The following is a 21,908-nucleotide window of genomic DNA, read 5'->3' as shown; positions in this document are numbered from 1 at the left end:
AGGAGTGGTGCCTGCTTGCCAGTGCCAGTGGCTGCAGACCACACCATGATTGCTTCTCAGTTACAGTTGCAGGAGCCCACCCCTGCTTTGCTCCAGTTCCACAAGCAAATAGCCCAAGTTCCCTGAATGCCTATGACTGGCACTGCTGGATCCCAAAACAATGCACACTCTGCTAAAAGCTAGGATTTAAAAAATGGCATCTTGCTGTAGCCACTTAGGTTGTAGAATGGGTATGGGACCCAGGGCAAGTTCCCTCCCTGGAGCAGTTCCTGCTTACGGCCTCCCAGCTGCTTCCTAAGATGGATGCAAAACTTGGGAGGGTGAAGGTGCCCTCCCATTGCCTGGATCTCCAGTGGGAAACTGGGTTGCAGAAAGACTCTCACTCACCCCTCCCATGGGTTGCCTGTTTTCCTTCTGCTTCCTAGTTTTCCCTTTTCCATTTAGGAGGCCTTTTTTTGTTGCTGTTCTTTCTTTTCTCATTGCTCTGGGTAAGACTTCCAGTTCTATGTTGAATAGAAGTGGTGGGCGTGGATATCATTGTCTTGTTCCTGATTTTAGAGGGAAAGCTTTCTATTTTCCATCATTGAGTAAGATCATAGCTGTGGGCTTGTCATATATATAGCCTTTATTTTGTTGAGGGTTTTTTTAATCCTAATTTGTTGAGAATTTTGATCACGAAAGGGTGTCAAATTTTGTCAAATATTTTTCTGCATCTATTGAGATGATCACATGATTTGTATTCCTTATTCTCTTAACATGTTGTTATCACACTAATTGATTTTGCATGTTGAACTATCCTTGCATTTCAGGGATAAATCTCAATTGATCATGGTGTATGATGCATTCAATGTGATCCTGGATGCATTTGCTAGTATTTTGGCTGAGGATATTTGAATCTGTATTTATCAGGGATATTTGCCTATAATTTTTTTTTTTTTTTTTTTTTTTTTTTTTTTTTTGTAGTGTTCTTGTCTGACTTTGGTATCAGGACAATGATGGCTTCATAGTTTGAAAGTGTTCCCTCCTCTTCAATTTCAGAGACTTGGAGAAGGACTGCCATTAATTCTTTAAATGTTTGGTAGAATTTACTGGTGAAGCCATCTGGGTCTGGACTTTTCTTTGTTGGGTTTTGATAACTGATTCAATCTCCATACTATGCATAGGTCTGTTCAAACTTTCTACTTCTTAATGACTTCGTCTTGGTTGGTTGTATGTTTCTTGACATTTTTCAAATTTTCCTAGGTTATACAGTTTGTTGGTGTTCACAGTAGTCTCTTATGATCCTTTTTCATTTTTGTGGCCTCAGTTACAATATCTCTTCTTTCATTTACTATTTGATTTGAGTTTTCTCTCTTTGTTTTCGGTCTAGGTAAGAACATGTCAAAATCTTATTTACTGTTTCACAAAGCAACTCTTGGTTTTGTAGATTTTTTGTTTTTTATTTTCTGTTTCATTTATTTCTGCTCTCATCTCTGTTATTTCCTTCATTCTAATAATTTTAGGCTTAATATGTTCTTCTTTTTTTTGGCTTCTTGAGGTGCAAAGTTAATATTGTTCATCTGATATATTTCTTTTTTAATGTAAGCATTTATTGCTATGAACTTCCCTCTTATTACTGCTTCTATTCCATCCCATAAGTTTGAGTATGTTGTGTTTTCACTTTCTTTTGTTCGAAGGTATTTTCAGGATTTTTTGTTTGTTTGTTTGTTTTGTTTTGTTGAGATAGGGTCTTTCTCTGTCACCCAGGCTGCTAGAGTAGAGTGGTGTGCTCATAGCTCATGGCTGGTCTTGAAATCCTGAGCTCAAGCAGTCCTCCTACTTCAGCCTCCTGGGTAGCTGGGACTACAGGTGCATGTCACCATGCCTGGATAATTTTTAAATTTTTTTGTAGAGATGATTATGTTATTATGTTGTCTAGGCTGGTCTTGAAATCCTGGGCTAAAGCAAACCTCCCACCCCAGCCTCCCAAAGTGCTGCGATTACAGGTGTCAGCCACCATGCCTAGCCTGGAAGTATTTTCTAATATCCTTGATTTCTTCTTTGACCCAATAATTGTTCAAGAATGTGTTTTAATTTCAACACTTTTATGAATTTTCAGTTTTCTTTCTGCTATTAATTTCTAGTTTCATCCCACTGTAATCAGAAAAGATATTTGATATAATTCTTAAAACTGTGAGGACTTGTTCCGTGACTTAACATATGACCTTTCCCGGAAAAAGATCCATGTGCCCTTGAGAAGAATGTGTATTCTGCTTTTTGAGTTTTGTAATGTCCCCTATATGTCTGTTAGGTCTATTTAGTCTATAGTGTTATTGAAATCCTCTGCTTTCTTTTTGATCTTGTCTGGATGCTCTGTCTGTTATCAAAGGTAGACTATTGAAGTCTCCTACTATTGTTTTTTTACGGTTCTGTCAATGCTTGTTTTATATACTTAGGTGCTTTTATGCTGAATGCATACATATTTACAATTATTTTATCTTCCTGAGAGTTGACCCTTTTATCATAATAAAGACTTCTTGTCTCTTTTGGCAGTTTTTTACTTAAAGTCCCTTTTTTTCTGATACAAGCATAGCCATCTTTGCTCTATTTGGGGTCTCATTTGTATGAGCTATCTCTTTCCATCCCTTCACTGTCAGTTTATGTACATCCTTAAATAGACAGCATATAGTTAGGCTTGGTTTTGGTTTTGTTTTTATCCATTCAGCCATGCTATGTGTTTTGACTGGGGAGTTTAATCCATTTACACGTTAAGTATTGATAGGGAATGGCTTACTATTGTAACTTTGTTAAATGTATTCTATTTGTCTTGGATTTCTTTATTTGTTTTTTCCTCTCTTTCTGAATTCCTTTGTGTTATGTTAATTTTTTGCTTTGATGTGCTTTGATTCCTTTTTCTTTCTCCTTTGTGTAGTTTCTATAGCCATTTTTTTTTTGTGGTTACCTTGGTGCTTATAAAAACTATAACTGTCCATTTTGAGCTGATAACAAGTTCAATCACATACAGACACTCTACACTTTAACTTCTTCATAATTTATTTTATGTTGTCACAGTTTATATTTATTCATATAGTATATATTTTAAGATACTTTCAGTTATAGTTATTTTTAATACTTTTGTTTTCTTAACTTTTATGCTAGAATGAAAAGTGATTTATGCACTATAATTACAGTAATACAGTATTTTGTATTTGTTGATGTATAAATCTTTACCAGTAAGTATCATATTTTCTTATGCTATTGTGTTGTTGTTTTGCATCCTTTCATTTCAATGTAAGAACTCCCTTTTGCATTGCTTGTAAGGCAGGTTTAGGGGTCATGAACTTCCTCAGCTTTTAATTGTCTGGGGAGGTCTTTATTCCTTCATGTTTTTAAGGAGACTTTTGCTAGGCATAGTATTCTTGCTTAGCAGTTTTTTTCTTTCAGCACTTGAAATGTATCATCCCACTCCCTTCAGGCCTGCAAGGTTTCTGCTGGAAAACCCATTATCTTATGCTGGTTGTATGGTATGTGACAAGTCACTTTTTCCTCTCTGTTTTCAAAATTCTCCCTTTGTCCTTGACATTTGAGAATTTGGATAAATGTAACTTGGTGTGAATTTTGGGGTGTTCATCTTATTTGGTGTCATCTGAGTTTCTTATAACTGCATGTCCATTTCTTTAACCAGATTTGGGAAATTTTCACTGTGTGTGTATATATATTCATATTTAACAATACATTTTTACATCATATATGTAATATATGATGAAAACATATATATATATATATATATATATATATATATATAAAATGTGTGTGTGTGTGTGTACAAACTTTCTGGTCCTGTGGCTCACTGTTCTTCTGTAACTCCCATAAGGTATATATTGGTTCACTAATTATTTCCCATAACTTTCTTAAGCTTTCTTCAGTCTTTTCCATTTCTTTTTCCTGTTGCCCCTCTAACAGAATTATTTCCAGTGAGTCCAGTGACTTGTCTTCCAGTTCATTGATTCTTTATTCTGCTTGATCTAGTCTTCTGCTGAATCCTTCTAGTGAATTTTTCAGTTCAGTAATTGTGATCTTCAGTTCCATGTTCTCTGGCACTTGTTAATATTTTCTATTTCTTTGTTGAAATTCTCACTTTATTCATGCATTATTCTTTTGACCTCAATGAGCATCTTTATAGGAGTTATTTTAAATGATCTATCAGGTAAATTATATAACTGTTTCATTAGTCAGTTTCTGTATATTTATCTCATTCCTTTGTTTGGAACATCTTTATCTGATTCTTAATCTTCCTTAACTCTGTGTTGGTGTCTTGAGATTTAGACAAAGCAGGTACCTCTCTCAGTCTTCATGGGCTGGCCCTGTACAGGAGAAGACTCTCACCAATCACCCACAGATTCTGGTGCTTTACCAACCCTTTCTCTCCTGAGGGAAAAGCAGGCAGCTGTTAATTTTGTCTGCCCACTCTGTGTTGAGCAGGGGGTGGGTGGGGGGAAGCTATGGTATCTATCACCCCAAACTACCACCTCTGTTCTCTCCTGGGTAGCCCGACTGTACAAGACCTATCAAGAGATCCAGGGGAGAGATAGATGCTTGTTCTTTGGGCAGCCCCATAAAAGTTGGGGCAGTGGTCACACTGACTCCTTCTCTCCCCAGAGGGAAGCTTAGAGCTGAGATTTTTCATCAGCTCACTCTATGCTGAGCAGGGGAAAGGGTCAGTGATGTCTGCCAGCTCTAGCTGTCAAAAGGCTCTTGACTTTTGATGCCTTTCCTGCAGTATGGAGAGGCTCTGGCTCCCCTTGAGGTGCTCCCAGGATTATTCTGGTAGTCTGTTCTTCTCATCAGGGGACTCGGTCAGTGTGTCATTCCTTATTTTGTAACGAGGCAGTGGGTGAGATGAGAAAAGTCAAGGCAGACATTAGTGTCAGCTAATCCCAGGTCCTGTCCCAGCCTGCCACTCACTGGCCAGGGAGTCGTACAAACGTTTCACTTTGTTGAACCTAAATTTCCTCATCTATAAAATGGAGGTGACAATGCCAGCAGTTCACAGAAGCATGATGATATTACACAGAACCAAGTACTTAGCAGAGAGCTTCTGAGCACAAATTCTGCAGTCATGCTGGGCTCAAATGCTGGCTCTTCAGCTACTTTCCACCCACTTGGGCCTTCACCCCACACTGCTTCAGCATCCTCCTCTGCAGAAGGAGGACAACACGGGTCCTTACTTAACAGCATGAAAATGGGCAGTGAACACGTGTGCTCAGAACAGTGACTGCTGAGCTCTCAACGAGACAGCAATTAGCCATACTGGCTTGGCAAACAAGGACAACTGACTCTGATGGACTCACAAACCTCAACTCATTTCCAATGAATGAGTGCTGGTTTGCAGGAACCCAGTCTGTGGTGCTCAACATAAGAAAGAATGAGAGTTTCTATGGACCTTTTGTGTCTTCAGAGGCCAAATGGGCAGAGAAGCCTGACACCAACACCCAGAAGGGCCAGCAAAAAACAGCAGAAAAGGAAAGTGCTTCAGGTCCCTCACACATCATCTCCTACCTCAGTGATATTTACGTAAAGCATTAATCCCAAATAGGCAACACTTGACCATTCTAAGCACATTATACTTGCATGAAAAGTATTTTTAAATGGAATCTACAATTTAATAAAATAAATACTTTTAAACAGAATCTTTAAAAACAAACAAGCCTCAGAGTGTCTAAAGCAAGTTGGTTCACTCTGAAGGCTTAGTTTCCTCACCTATAAAATGGGAACAATCCCTGCCTCCTAGGGCTATCATGAAATGAATAGAGTAAGACAGAAGAGCACACATATCCCAGACCTGGCACCCACTAGCACAATGCTCAGCTACTATTCTGACATGGCAAATTCGAAGCCCAAAATGTCACTGCTCAAAGCCAGTTTTAGGGACAGATATTTTTACCCTCTCCAGGCAACAGAGGAAGTGTAAGAATACTGAAATAAGAAATGGGAAAGATAACTGTAACATGCATCACCCAAGAAGCCAACAGCCCCTCTACATGTGGGACCTGTTTCCCTGCTAGGCAGTTGTCCACCTGAACCTCCTGACCACATCTGCCTTCACAACTGAGACCCTTTGTACACACTCCCCCTGTCTCCCCACCTCCACCATCACCTCCTCGCCTCCTTGCCTCCTCCATCACCTCTTCACTCCCATCATCAGTTACCCACCTCCACCATCATCCCCCATACCTCCACTATCACCTCCTCACTTTTATCATCACTTCTCCAACTCCACCATCACCTCCACACCTCCACCATCACCTCCATACTTCCACTATCACCCCCCACACTTCTACTATCACCTCCTCACTTCCATTATCCCTTCTCCAACTCCGCCATTACCTCCACACCTCCACCATCACCTTCCACTATCACCTCCCCACCTCCACCATCACCTCCTCGCCTCCTCCATCACCTCTTCACTCCCATCATCAGTTACCCACCTTCACCATCACCTCCACCATCACCTCCCCACCTCCACTATCACCTCCTCACTTCCATTATCACTTCTCCAACTCCATCACCTCCACACCTCCATCATCACCTCCATACTTCTACTATCACCTCCCCACCACCACCATCACCTTCCCACCTCCATCACCTCCTCACCTCCACCATCACCTCCGCACCTCCACTATCACCTCCACACCTCCACTATCACCTCCACACCTCTACCATCACCTCCCCACCTCCATTATCACCCCCACACCTCCACTATCACCTCCTCACTTCCATTATCACTTTTCCAACTCCACCATCACCTCCACACCTCCACCATCACTTCCATACTTCCACTATCACCTCCCCACCTCCATCATCACCTCCACACCTCCACTATCACCTCCTCACCTCCAACATCACCTCCATACTTCTACTATCACCTCCCCATCTCCACCATCACCTTCTCACCTTCACCATCACTCCTCACCTCCACCATCACCTCCACACCTCCATCATCACCTCCCATCCTCCACCATCACCTCCACACCTCCACCATCACCTCCACACCTCCACCATCACCTCCCATCCTCCACCATCACCTCCACACCTCCACTATCACCTCCTCACCTTCAACGTCACCTCCATACTTCCACTATCACCTCCCCCATCTCCACCATCAGCTTCCCACCTCCACCATCACCTTCTCACCTCCACTATCACCTCCACACCTCCAATATCACCTCTGCACCTCCACTATCATCTCCACTATCATCTCCACACCTCCACCATCACTTCCCCACCTCCACCATCAGCCCCCACACTTCCACTATCATCTCCCCACTTTCATTATCACTTCTCCAACTCCACCATCACCTCCACACCTCCAACATCACTTCCACACTTCCACTATCACCTCCCCACCTCCACCATCACCTCCACACCCCCACTATCACCTCCATACTTCCACTATCACCTCCTCACCTCGACCATCACCTTCCCACCTCCATCATCACCTCCTCACCTCCACCATCACCTCCACACCTCCAATATCACCTCCGCACCTCCAAGATCACCTCCATACCTCCACCATCACCTCCCCAGCTCCACCATCACTTCCCCACCTCCACTATCACCTCCACACTTCCACTATCACCTCCACACTTCCACCATCACCTCCCCACCTCCACCATCACCTCCTAACCTCCACCATCACCTCCCCAACTCCACCATCACCTCTTCACCTCCATCATCACCTCCCCACCTCCACTATCACCTCCCCACCTCCACCATCACCTCTTCACCTCCACCATCACCTCCCCACCTCCATCATCATCTCCACCATCACCTCCCAACCTCCACCATCACCTCTCCACCTCCACTATCACCTCCTCACCTGCATCATCACCTCCACACCTGCACCATCACCTCCTCACCTCCACCATCACTTCTTCACCTCTACCACCACCTCCCCACCTCCACCAGCACCCCTTCACCTCCATCACCTCCCCACCTCCACCATCACTCCTTCAACTCCACCATCACCTCCCCACTTCCACCATCACCTCCTCACCTCCACCATCACCTCCACACCTCCACTGTCACCCCTTCACCTCCACACTTCCACTATCACCTCCACACCTCCAGCATCACCTCCACACCTCTACCGTCACCTCCACACCTCCACCATCACCTCCACACCTCCACCGTCACCCCTTCACCTCCACACCTACACTATCACCTCCACATCTCCACCATCACCTCCACACCTCCACCATCACCTCCTCACCTCCACCATCACCCCTTCACCTCCAGCATCACGTCCCCATCTCCACCATCACCCGTTTACCTCCTCCATCACCTCCACCATCACCTCCACACCTCCATCATCATCTCACCTCTACCATCACTTCTACACCTCCCACATCACCTCCACATCTCCACTATCACCTCCTCACCTCCACCATCACCTCCACACCTCCACTATCACCTCCTCACCTCCACCTATCACCTCCTCACTTCCAGCATCATTTCCCCACCTCCACCATTACCTCCACACCCCCATTCTTTCCCCACCTCCATCCATTCCTTCCCCACTCTGTCATCATCTCCCCATCTTCACCATTACCTCCACACCTCAGTTTCCCAGACTCCCTGTTGTGCCGGGTCAGCACCAGCCCTACCTCACATTGTCGTGCCTCTGGATGTAAATCTTGTGGAAAATCCTCTCAGGGGGCTTCAGGAAGTCCTCCTTCATCTCCATGGCAACGTTCCGGGGCAGGAGGCTCATGAGGAGCCGCTCCTGGACAGAAGAGAAGGGACCGGGTTAGACAGCAGGGCCCCCTCCCTCCACTCCTCCTCACCTCGCCCTCCCCAGTAAGGGTGTCTTGCCTCTGAGCCTGGGTAGGCCCACGTCCAGGCCTGGACTGCCACTGAACAAGCAACTCCCTCCAGGAGCACTAGCCAGGGCTGGCACAGCCTCCCCAACACCCAGGCTTCCCTGCGGCGCCCCTCACGTTACTCCCTGGGCACGCTGCTGAGTCTTAACCTATGTTTCAGCGTACAGCAGGGTTACAGCTACGAAAACACTGCTGTCTCCACCAGGGCCCCAACCTGGCCTCTCTCCCTCCCCCTACTGCTCCAACAACACCCCAGAAAGAGTCTTCCACATTGGCTTAAAGAAACAAGCTGTCCTCCTGAGGTACCCAGAAAGTACCCTTGTTCTTACACAGATAAGCAGCCTAGGGGACCACGTGGCACTCTTTCTTGGTTTTTGTCTTCTTATTTCTCCCTTAGCTGTGTAAGTCAAGCATTTTCTTCTTTCCCCCAAGAGAAAAGAATAAATGTTTGGATTTTTCAAAACAAACTATGCCATCCTGGAGAGTCTTTTCCCCTTCCTAGGCATCAGTTTCCTTGTCTGGACTGAGGGAGTAAGTAGGACTTTGATTCTCATCCTCCAGTTGGATGTTCCCTGACCCCAACCCCAGCTGGCCCTTGACCTGTTGGGCACACCCCTATGTCTGAGAGACCATGTTCCAAAAATATGGTGTGAGGGTCCCCAACTCATCCCTCAGTCCCTCCCATGCCCCTCCCATCTGCTTTGAAAAGAAAAGCAAAAGAGCAGAGTTTAAATCCTACGTAGAATCAGGTAGAACATCCCACTGACAAGCAAGGAAACAGGCTGGAGAGGGGAAGAAGGCCCATCCCTCCCACCGCGCCCTCCAGCTCCGAGCCCCTCCACAGCGGCCTGCCTTACTCAGTGCCAACAGCATTCCCTCCCTCCAAGGAGCCTCAGCAGGAGCCACGCAGGCACCCAGCACTGAGATGCTTCTGCCTTCTCTCCATCCTCAGCCTCACAGGCCTGCCAGGCACAGCCCTGGGAGTCTCTCCTGCATAGGCTACATCCCTGACCCAGGAGCAGCCGCCATCCTGTGTGACTTTTTCAGAAGGAGCACAGGTGCCCAGACACCTTCACATTCAGGGGCCATAGGAGCAGCCACAATGAAAATAGCCACCCATATCCCGAAAGCCCAGCTGGCCACAAGGGCCTCACCTCTCTGTTCCACATGGCAGATAGTGTTCCATGTGTGCAGCCCATTTTACAATGGGAGAACAAATTTGGTACATTTGAAGTTTCCCCTGGTAAGTTACTTCCACATAAACTCCGGAGGAGAAAGACCAGGTCCAGCCCTGCCTGATGCCAAGTGGGACTAAGTCTATGTCTCAGCTGCCTGAGTCCTGGCCCCGGAGTCTGTGGCCTGGAGGTGTGTCCTAAGCAAAGCCAAGGTCTACACTGAGAACCTGCCCCTACCAAGGGTCCCACTGCAGTCCCCACCCGAGCCCTCACTATAGCCCCCAAGTAGCTCCCATGAAGCTCTGTCGCAGCCACCATGTGGCCTCCACCTTGGCGCCCACCTTGGCTCAGGGAATGACAATATCTGAGGAATTGAAAAATGCAAGATACTGAACTCCAAGGAGAACAAAAATGTGACAGGTGATGGGGGAGTATCCAGAGCCACAAGTGCTGATCCCAGGAAGGAAAGAAAGGCTGCTGGGAAGCCCCTGGCACACACCCCAACTTCCTGCACATGGTCCCCAGCATGGGAGACTGGAGCTCATGTGGACTACTCAGCCGTGGCATACAGTGCTGCAAGAACCAGTTGTGGCAGAGTTACTTAGCCATCAGCTGGCTGTCCCCAGTAGCCCTGCTCCACTGCTGGCCTCACAAGACAGCCCCTTATTTTCACTGGGGTTCTTGGTTACCTGGAATAAAGACCATATTTTCCAGCCTCCCATGCAGCTAGATATGGCCAAGGAGACATAACTTGAAAGGTCATGTGGAAACTTTGGAAATGTTCCTTAAAAACATATGGTTCTAGCAAAAACCAAATAATCTTCATTAAAAACTGGGCAAAGGACATGAACAGTCACTTCTCAAAAGAAGAAATACAAGGAGCCAACAAACATGAAAAAATGCTCATCATCACTAATCATTACAGAAATGCAAATCAAAACCACCATGAGATACCATCTCATAACAGTCAGAGTGGCTATTATCAAAAAGTCAAAAAACAACAGACGCTGGTAAGGCCACGGAGAAAAGGGAACATTTGGTGGGAATATACTGCTGGTGGGAATGTAAATTAGTTCAGCCACTGTGGAAAGTAATTTGGAGATTTCACAAAGAACTTAAAACAGAACTGCCATCAAATCCAGCAATCCCATTACTGGGTACATATCCAAAGGAAAATAAATCATTCTACCAAAAAGGCACATACATGTGTATGTATATCACAGCACTATTTACAATAAAAGACATGAAATCAACACAGGTACCCATCAATGGTGAGCTGGATAAAGAAAATGTACATATACACCATGGAATACTATGCAGCCATAAAAAAGAATGAAATGATGTCCTTTACAGTACCATGGATGCAGCTGGAGGCCACTAAAGTAACACAGAGACAGAAAACCAAATATCACATGTTCTCACTTCTAAGTGGAAGCTAAACATTGGATACATATAGACATAACTATGGGAAGAACAGACACTGGGGACTCCAAAAAGGGGGAGACAGGGAAGGAGGGAGGCAAAGGTTGAAAACTAGCTATTGGGTACTAGTATCTGGGTTATGGGATCAATTGTACCTCAAACCTGAGTATCACACAGTACATTCACATAACAAACCTGTACATGTACCCTCAATCTAACACGAAGGGTAAAATTTAAAAAACAAAACAGCTTGTCCCTCTTCCCTTCTTCTCCTGCTGTTGTTGGGAACACAGTCGTAACAGTCAGATCTCCACCTACCATCTTGGTTTAGGAAGATGAAGGCAACACACTAGGGACACAGGTGGTGAGCTGGATGGAGACTGCTGAGGGTTTCATGGATCACACCTGTCGCACCACCATAAAGTGCCTACCCTGGAATGTATATGTAAGACAAAAAGAGCTATGTCACTTCTGTAAGCCACTGTCACATGACATTCCTAAGGACAACTGCATTTCCAACCAAGGGCTCAGCATTGGCTCCGTCGATTGGATTTGCAGCAGCACCTAAGCCAATATAAGTTAATAAACACAGACTAAGGTACAAACCCTTTCCCACAGGAAGCAAGCAGCCATCTGATAAGACTTAGCATTCATTTCTGATTAAAAAAAAAAAAAAGACGAAATAGTTCATTCACATTATAAAGATTCCAACTGAAATGCACATCCAATCTCAAAACCCTCAAGGCCCAAGCAGCAGTAACATTAGTGCCAAGAACAGATCATATCAATAAGCTCTAGCCAACAAAATAATTTAAAAACCCAGAAATCAAAAGTATAAAAGCTAATATGACTATGGGTCATACAAAGTACCCCAGTGTCCTATGAAGGTTATATAAAAATCTTAACGCATTTATCTTGATTATCAAAATGTGACTTAAATGTACTCTTAACAAAAACTAGATATTTCAGTGACAATTGTGAAGACTCTACTTCTGGGAACATGGAGAAGTATTTTTCCCTATTTCTCCTCCTGCTGAACACAACTGAAAGTCCTGGATGTTACACATCAAACAAGCAAGACTAAAAGTCAGAGGGAAGAAGGCAGAAATCTTGAGACCAAGAAATGACATAAAGGTGAGTTCCTGAGGTTTCTTTAGCCTCATATATGCCAGACTGAGTGCTGGAGAAGTGGTCAAGTCAGCAACACCAATGGGCACAGACCAAAGGAAAACACAACAAAAGCCCCTCTCTTCAGCCAAAGGCCCAGGACTGGGCAACTCACAAGAAGAAAACTTTCAGACATAAACCTACCTACTCCAGGCCAGAGACACTGAAAACTCTGTGCCCCAGCCCCACCCACTCCCAGAGTAAGCCAAGTCTTTCTTCTCCACCTGCTGGTAACAAGCATCCCCCAACTCTGAGTCAGTGGGAACCAAGGGGATCTCATTCTCCTCCTGTGAGCCAGGTGCTATTAGTGGGGACCATGAGGGACTAGAACCCTCACTCCTGCTCAGCAGTGAGAAGGAGCCCTCCCCACATGGTGTCAACAGAGGCCCAGTGTGGAGCCTAAACTTCTAACCCCATCTGGCAGTAAAGAGACAGCAGCCCCCTTTCCCAGCCAGAGTCATGTCACAGAAAATCATCAAAAACAAAACGTCCAAATACCATACAGAGCTTCATACATAACATTCCTTAGGTTCCAGCAAACCATCACTCATCAAACCAAGAACTAGAACAAGCTCATCAAGTGAACAAAGACAGTCAACACACATCAATACCAAGACAGATGCCAAAATAACTAATCAAGACTGTAAAGCAACCATCATAAGAATGACTAAATAAAGAACTATAAATGCACTTTAGAAATATAGATGTAAAAATCTTTTACAAGATAGCAATTCAGTGATATGCAACAAGAAGTATATACCCCAAACACATGTGGTTTAATCCAGGGATGTAATGCTAATTCAAAATTGAAACATCAATCAGTGCTACATACCGTATCAACAGAATAAAAAAAAAAAAACACATAGCAATTGATATCAAAAAAGAATTTGACAAAATTCAACATCTATTTATGATGAAAACTTTCAGAAAAATGAAAATAGAAAAAAACTTCATCTTCTTGATAAGGAATATTCAGAAAAAGCCTACACCTAACATTATACTTAATAGTCAAACATTGAATGCTTTCACTGGGAACAAGGCAAGGATGTTGGCTCCCATTACTCATATTCAACATCTCATGGGAAAGTCTTATTAGTGCAGTAAGTTCAGAAAAGGAAAGAAAAGGCATACAGATTGGAAAGGAAGAAATAAAAGTAATATGATGGTCTACATGGGAAATACAATGGATGTTACAAAAGCAGAAACAAAAGAAAATTGTACCAAAAAGACTCCTAGAATAAATAATTAAGTTCAGAAGGTCACGGGATACAAGATCAATATACAAAAGTCAATTACATTTCTATATACTAGCAATAAACACATGGACACTGATATTTAAGATACAATACCACTTACTGTTGCTCAAAAATGAAATACTTCGGTATAAATCTAACAAAACATATATAGGACTTGTATGTTAAAAACTGTAAAAGACTGATTAAAGAGATCAGAGAAGATCTAAATAAATGGAGAGACATACCATGTCCATGAATTGGAAGACTCAACTTAGTAAAGATGTTAACCCTCTCCAAATCGATATACAGTTTTAATATAAATCCTATCAAAATCCCAGCAAATTCTTTAGTACCTATAGGCAAAATTATTCTAACACTTAAATGTAAAGGAAAAGGAATAAGACGACCTAACATAATTTTGAAAATGAACAATAAGGTAGAAGAAATCAGCTTACCTGATTTCAAGGCTTGTTATAAAACAAAAATAATCCAGACAGTGTGATGTTAGTTGACAGATAAACACATAAGACAATAAAACAGAATCTAGAATCTACAAATAGACCACACAAATATGCACAACAAATTTTTGACAAAGGTTCAAAAGTAATTCAATGGAGGAAGGGTAGTCTTTTCAACAAATGCTACAGCAACTTGACATTCGTAAACAAAAAAAAAAAAATGACTCTTCACCTACACCTCATACCTTATGCAAAAATTAAATTAAAACATGTTACAGATTTAAACGTAAAAGATAAAACTTTTAGAAAAACACATAAGAACTAAGGTGAGGCAAGAAGTCTTTAGACTTGACACCAGAAGTACAAAAGAAAAAATTGGTGAATTAAACCTCATCAAAATTAAAAATATTTGCTCTCAAAAAGACTCTGCTAAAAGAATGAAATGATAAACTACAAGCTTTGAGAAAATATTCACAAACCACATATCCAAAAAAGTACTGTTATCTAGAACATATAAAGAACTCTCAAGGCCCAGCAATTTAAAAAATCCAATTAGAAAGTAGGCAAAAGACATGGATATGTTGCTGGGTACATAAATGGTACAACCATTCTGGGAAAGTTTCACTATCTCTCAGTAAACTAAATAGGCAACTTTCATATGACCCAGCAACTGTACTTTTAGGTATTCGTGCCAGAAAAATTAGTGCCTACGTTCACGCAAAAACCTGTGCATGAATGTTCATAGCAGCTTTATTCCTAATAGGCCAAAGCTGGAAACTACCAAGACATTCTTCAATGGGCCAACAATTAAACAAACTGTGATATAGCCACACCATAGGATGCCACTTAGTAATAAAAAGAAACAAATATTGATATATTCAACAATATGGATGAATCTCCAAATAATTATGTTGAGTGAAAAAAAGCCAATCCCAAATGTCTACATATTGTATGATTCCATTTATATGAACTTTTTGAAATTACAGATCTATAGAAATGGGTTAACAGGTTAGTGATTGCCAGGTCTTCAGAATGAAGGTGTTGTGGAGGGAAGTGGGTGTGGCTATTTAAAGAGAACAAGAGGGATCCTCAGGGTGATGGACGTTCCATATCTTGGCTCTCCCAATGTCAATATCCTGGTTGTGGTATTGCTCCACAGTTCTGCAGATGTTGCCATTGGGGAAGCTGGGTAAAGGGCACATGGGATCTCTCTGTGTTATTTCTTACAACTACATGTGAATCTACAAGTAGTCAAAAATAAAAACAGTTTAATTTTAACTAACAAAAAAAGATTCTGAATACAGAGAAACTAGAGGCTTTGCATATTCCTGGTAGGGATGGAAAATGGTGCAGCCACTTTAGAAAAGAGTCGAGCAGCTCCTTAAAATGCTAACCATAGAGTTACCATAAGACCGAGCAATTCTATTCCTAGGTATTTATCCAAAAGAAATGAAGATGTGTTCACACAAAAACTTGCATGTGATTTTTTATAGCAGCATTACTTATTATAGTCAGAGTGGAAACAACCCAAATACGTATCAACTGTGAACAGATAAACAAAATGTGATCCATCCATCCAATGGAATATTATTTGTCCATATAAAAGAATGAAATACTAAAACATGCTAAGATCTGGATGCACTTCAAAAACATTATGCTAAGTGGAAGGAGCCAGTCACAAAAGATCACCTATTATACGATTCCATTTGTATGAAAGGTCCAGAACAGGCAAATCTATAGAGACAGAAGATAAATTAGCAGGTGCCTACGTCTTGCTGGAGGGTAGGTGTGGGTATATACGGAGAGTGACTGCTAATGGATACAAGGTATCTTTGGGGATAATAAAATATCCTAAATTTAGATTATTGTATACTAATTTTCTATCATAAGATCATTTGACATATGTATGAAATAAGATTAATGTGTAATAAGATTAAGATTTTTTGGATAATTCTATATAATAATAACTCTAAAATACAGGAAATAGCATTTAACTGAACTTTATTCAATTGAACAAAGTTTACTTAATTGAACTTTATGGTATATAAACTCAATAAAGATGTTTAAAAAATGGAAAAAAAAATCACAAGTGTAGTGGTTTGAGAAGGTGCTGTCCATGGGCTAGCCCTGTTTAAAAATCCATACTGCATCACTTAAATGGAAGTCTTCTTTCTCTTGATAAATTTCTTCACATGATGAGAACTCAAAATTGTTCCATTTACCTTGTTAGGGTAACAAATTGAGTGTGTGCTTTAAATAGCTGCATAATATTTTTGGAATTCTGATTTAATAATGGCATCTGAGGAACAGCCAGGGCTCTGGGAGGGGCCAGCTCCATAAGATGGAAGAGGGAGCTGAACTCAGGGACACAGGGCTTCCTGGACAGGGTGTAGGCAGAGGAGGAGGACGCTGAGGGTGACCTCCTATGCCTCTCACCCTGTGCTCTCCAGCTGTGACAGGCACAGACCTCAGGCTAGACCCTTGTTGGGGGCCATGAACACCCTGAAGCCCCCAAATGGTCTTTACCACACAGTGGAGCTGCACTTCCAGCCCATATCCCCATCCTCTCCAAGCAGAAGGGAGGCAGAGCTCACGCTCACCAAAAGTAGTGCCTGTGACCACCTCCACCTCAATTTGCTGCCTGAATGCCTCCTCCAGTTCCCACCTCCCTGCCTCTACCTGGCAAATCCCTACACATCCCTTAAAGCCCTGATCATTCTTGCTCTTCCCCATAGTACGTCCCTATTCAGTTCAGTCAAGGCCACCTCCTGAAGCCCTGGCACTGGTCACTTCTGAGAGCATCTCTATAGCCAGAACAGCCCTGGTACCCTCTGCCCTGCCCCAAGCCTGGTACCCTCCACCCTGCCCCAAGCCTGGTGAGTGTTCTCAGCCATGGTGTCCTCCATCCACACTGCTGGCGGGGTTCAGGGCCCTTCCCTTCTCCTAGCACCAACTCCAGGCAGGACATGTCTGGAAGGTGAGGGCCATATCCACTTGTCCTCACCCATACCTCTCACCCCCAAGTTGACTGGCAAGGTCACAAAAGCATGTGTATGAGATGCACACACAAAGAGGCCACCGCTGGGAGTGCTGGGCCAAGGAAGCTATAGGATCAATTCCCCAATCACACTCTATCGCATTCATTCACTACACACCTATTAACGAGGACTCATGACTGTGCCTCTACCAGCCGTTGTTCTGCAAGGTAAAATCACCAACGAGACAAACCAGAAGGAGGTTGGAAAAAAACAAACAATAATGGCCTCTAAAGTTGTGGCAGTGCTGCAAAAAGGAGTCTCCTTCCAGGGTGGACAGCAGGCCCTGAGCAGAGGAGCAGGCTAAGGGTGCAGTGTGGTCATGTATAGATAGCACTGCCCCTCATCACCCACAACCAGCCACACTCAGGGCTGGTGGATCCGAGGCCTGGAGCCAGTCAGGAAGCTGCCCAGCCACAGCCCATCAGAGCCAGTTGAGAATCTGGCAGGATCCCCTCTCCTGCCTCCTGCCACATGCAGCTCAAGTAAGAGTGGGGATAGGGGAAAGGGAGGAAACCCAGCAGGAAGGGGCCGTCCCCCAGCCCAGGCCTGCTTGTCCACCAGCTGCACAGGGGTGGCGATGTGTACTTCTATTTGCACTTGGCCATCCAGGGAGCCCAGAGCTGGGCACTCACCACTCCAGGCACACTCATCCAGGACTCACATGCAGCATCTCCTTATTTTTAAATCATACACTTGACTTTTATTTGAAATAAAATAACATGTTGTTTTGTGGCTGCTATGGACTAAATAGACTCTCCCCTCCATATATATAGGTTGAAGCCCTAACACCCAATCTGGCGATTTGAAGACAGGGCCTTTAGGGAGGTATTAAATTAAAATGAGGCAATTGGGTGGGCCCTAATCCAATGTGGCTGCATTCCTCTTCTCCTCCTAAGAGGAAATTAGGAGACACAGAGAGACACCAAGGGTGTGTGCACAGAGGGAAGACCATGTGAGGACACAGGGAGAAGATGGCCATCGGTAAGTCAAGGAGAGGGGCCTCAGATGGAACCAGCCCTGATAATACCTTGATCTTGGACTCTGCAACCTCCAGAACTGTGAGGAAATACACTTCTCTTGCTGCAGCCACCCTGTCTCTGTTACGCAGCCTAAGCTGACTACCCCAGCCCCGGGCTGCCTCCCTCCAGACTTCTGCCCATGAGAAAGACAATTTCTATTTTGTTTAAGCCACCATTTTCCAGGTCAGTTACTAGCAGCCAAACCATATTCTAACTGACATGCTGTCCCAAGGGGCCACTTTACTCCAGACAGGCTCTCTGAGCTATGTCTTCCTCAGCGAGCAGGGTCAGAGCCTGCCTTCCCGTTGCTGCTCTCCCCCACTTGTGGCTCTGCTCCCCGGGCTCTTCCAGGAAAGCCCGGTGGGAAACTGCAAAGCTCCCTGCAGCCTGCAGCTGTGTGTGCCGAGTCCCTCACCCTGTCAGAGGTCCCCTCCATGGGTCACTTCATGTCACTATACTAGACATAGCTGGGCCCAGTTCCCTAGTCATCAGAGGGCCAGGCTGCACATGTAGCAGATCTGCCCTCTCCCTCACAGACCACCAGATGCCCACAGCACAGCAGATCCCATGTCCTCATCAGCATGGAGGTAGGCCCTGGTAGGCTCAGGGACCCTTCCTCTCCCAGCCACACCTGGGCTCTATATCTTGGCATGTGGCTTCTGAGCCTGGGCTGTTCCATCAGGGAAAACCAAGAAGACCAGTGTGTCCAGGAGCCACATGTTGGCCACCACCTCCATCTGCCATGCAGACTTCAAACAAACTAGGAAAAAGACAGATGTGGCAAGGCCACTCAAGATGGCTCATACCTTTAATCCTAGCACTTTGGGAGGCTGAGGCGGGCAGATCACAGGAGGTCAGGAGTTTGAGATCAGCCTGACCAACATGGTGAAAACCCATCTCTACTAAAAATATAAAATTAGCTGGGCATGGTGGCACATGCCTGTAATCCCAGCTACTCGGGAGGCTGAGGCAGAAGAATCGCTTGAACCTGGGAGGCAGAGGTTGCAGTGAGTCAAGCTAGTGCCACTGTACTCCAGCTGGGGTGACAGAATGAGACTCTGTCTCAAACAAACAAACAAACAAAAAAAACCAGACACATGTGGCAAACAACTAGGTCCCCACAAACCTCCTCACAGTCCCCCAGGACATGCCAGAGAGCCAGCCTCCCACAGACAGTCCAAGGTGACAACCAGCTCCGGCATCTTCCTCGACAATATTGTAGCACTGGCCACAGAATGACAGGGAGGAGACTCTGGGATTCCCGGAGCTGATACAGAGCAAACTGTGACACACAAGCCACAAAAACCAAGCAGAAGGAGGTGACTGGGGGGCCCAATGTGGTGCTCCTGGAGAGTTAAGGAGACTGAAGAACCCAGCAGGCTGTGCCAGCCACAGGGGAACAGGATGCCTCAGCATGGAGCCAGATGTGTGACATCCATGCAGGAGGGGTATGCCCCCTGATACCACTTTTGACGGTCCCCAGAAGAGATGCTGGCATTCAAGGCAGGAAGGAGGCTGGGCAGGGGCTGCTCCAGGAGGCCATGGAGCAGGTCACCTCCACTACCCAGCATATGATCAACAAATTGGGAGCCGGGAGCTAGAGCCTCTGATGCTGACCACAAACACCTTGGACCTCAGTTCCACTTGCATGGGTGTCCTGGCAATGGCAGAGGGCTGACAGCACACAGGAGTTACGTCGCCCTGACCAGGCAGCATGCCCTGCCCCTCGCTCCTAGAACCTGGTGCATGAAACAGCAGCAGCGCAGGGACCAAGCGTCCACCTGACGCCCACCCAATCCACTTCAACACCAAGAAGCCAAACCGCTAATGAAAACAGGGCTGAGAGAGAGGCTTTCCCCGCCGTCCACGTGACAGGCCTCTGTGAGATGTGGGAATCCGAGATCTGTCCTCCATAATCACCAGCCAGCTCGACCTGGGCTCAGAGAGCGAGCTTTCCATGCTGTGACTGATCAAACTGGAATTGCGTTTTCCTTGAAGTTCTGTCTAACTCATCTGTAAAACCATCTGGGCTTGCTGTTTACTTTTTGATGAGCTTGAAAATTACTGAATCAATCTTTTAATAATTATAGGATTTTCAGGCTTTCTTTTTCTTTGGGGATCATCTTTGGTAACTCACACTTTTTCTGGAAATTTGGCCATTTTGTCTCTCTTCAAATATACTGGCATAAAATTATTCTCAGCATTTCCCCATTATCTATTTTTAATCCCTGCTTTATCTGCAGCCTTTCTCATCCCTCATGCTCCTTATTTGTGTCTGCTCTTTTTCTTCTTGATCAGTCTCTCTAAGGCTTTTCTATTTCAAAAAACCAACTCTTGACATTTTTGTTCAGAAACAGAAAAGTCCTGTTAAAAGAACCTTCACACCCCTTTGGAGCATTTTAGCTGGGTTATTTGTAAGCCTAAAACGTCTGTGTGAGCATTTTTTAGCTGAGGAAGTCTGTGGCCACGAAAGGAGGAAACAGCCACGTGGTCTCCTTGGAAGATCCCGGGCTCACCCTGGCTCTGCCACTGGCAACTCTGTTATTTGCTCCTTTATCTTTCCTGGGTTATTTAAATTTTCAGGGCCACAGTTCTCAGATTTATTAAGCAGAATAAAGTCCTTACATTCCTAACCATGATACAGAGGGCTGAAATTAATTTTAAAGAGATCTGACAACTTAGAAAGAACATCTTGGTACCCTGACCTTCTTCTATTCTGCCCAGACCCTGCAGGCAAGGACAGATGAAGGGCAGGGGCCCACGGTGACCCTTTGTTCTGTTTCTTTGTTTTGCTGTGTTGAGAGAAGGGGTCATTTTAGCTCATTCAAATGCCCCGAAAGGAATCAGTCTCAGGCACACTGACAATTCAGGTAAACCTTTCCTAAGTACAGCAGACAACTTTCCAGACAGACAGGAAGTAGTACAATGAAACAGGCAAGCCGCTATTCCCCACCCCACCCTTCTCTTCCAGAGCCTCTTGTTCCATGGGCTGCCCTGAAAAGGTAGAGGAGAGGACAGTGAGAGCTACTGTAGTATTTCCCCTCAGAAGAATGCTGGCAGAAGCCTAGCCCCTTGAGACTGGCACCTGCCTCAGCAGGAGCAGACCAGACCCTTAAAGCCTCAAAGATTCTGCAGGGCAACCACAGGGCTACTGGAACTAAACAGTAAAGGAGGGAAAGGAGAAAGCTCCTATTGGCTGTATCTGTTGTCACCTTCTTCATGGGTTGCTGCAAAAGTTAGCAGTAAGTAGGCACAGAGCACCCAAGGATACATCCTGGCTGGTAAAAGCCAACCCTGGCATCATAAACCAGGAAATTAAGAGGTGCTCCCCAGGACTTAAGGTGAAGCACACGCTACTACTGGTGTCGAAACATAACTTATCAAACTAGGCAAGAACGACCTGGCATTGGGGAACAGAGGCATCCAATGTGTAAACAGAGTGGAGAAGAGCGTGAGAGCCAGCGGCCTCCACCCCTGGCACTGCCAGGAGGCTCGGAGCAAGGGCACTGCTGCTACAGCCATCTCCATCTGTT

At 44.7% G+C, this 21,908-nt stretch overlaps 1 protein-coding gene across 8 annotated transcripts in view; it reads right to left on the bottom strand.

Annotated features, from left to right (window-relative positions):
- ADCY1 (adenylate cyclase 1) overlaps positions 1-21,908 on the bottom strand; it is a 143,737-nt gene that overhangs the window by 96,084 nt on the left and 25,745 nt on the right. For all 8 annotated transcript variants that reach the window (XR_001887031.1, XR_001887032.1, XR_001887033.1 and 5 more), the window contains one exon: positions 8,646-8,764. Coding sequence is in view for 2 of the 8 variants with exons in the window: in XM_017880309.1 (XP_017735798.1) it covers positions 8,646-8,764 (119 nt within the window). In the remaining 6 variants the exon portion in view is untranslated. The remainder of the gene's footprint in view (positions 1-8,645; positions 8,765-21,908) is intronic.

This window comes from Rhinopithecus bieti, unplaced genomic scaffold (genome assembly GCF_001698545.2).
Source record: "Rhinopithecus bieti isolate Rb0 unplaced genomic scaffold, ASM169854v2 scaffold_12484, whole genome shotgun sequence".
Lineage (NCBI taxonomy): Eukaryota > Metazoa > Chordata > Mammalia > Primates > Cercopithecidae > Rhinopithecus > Rhinopithecus bieti.
Note: the sequence above shows the minus strand (reverse complement) of the source record. Positions and strands in the feature narration are given on the sequence as shown.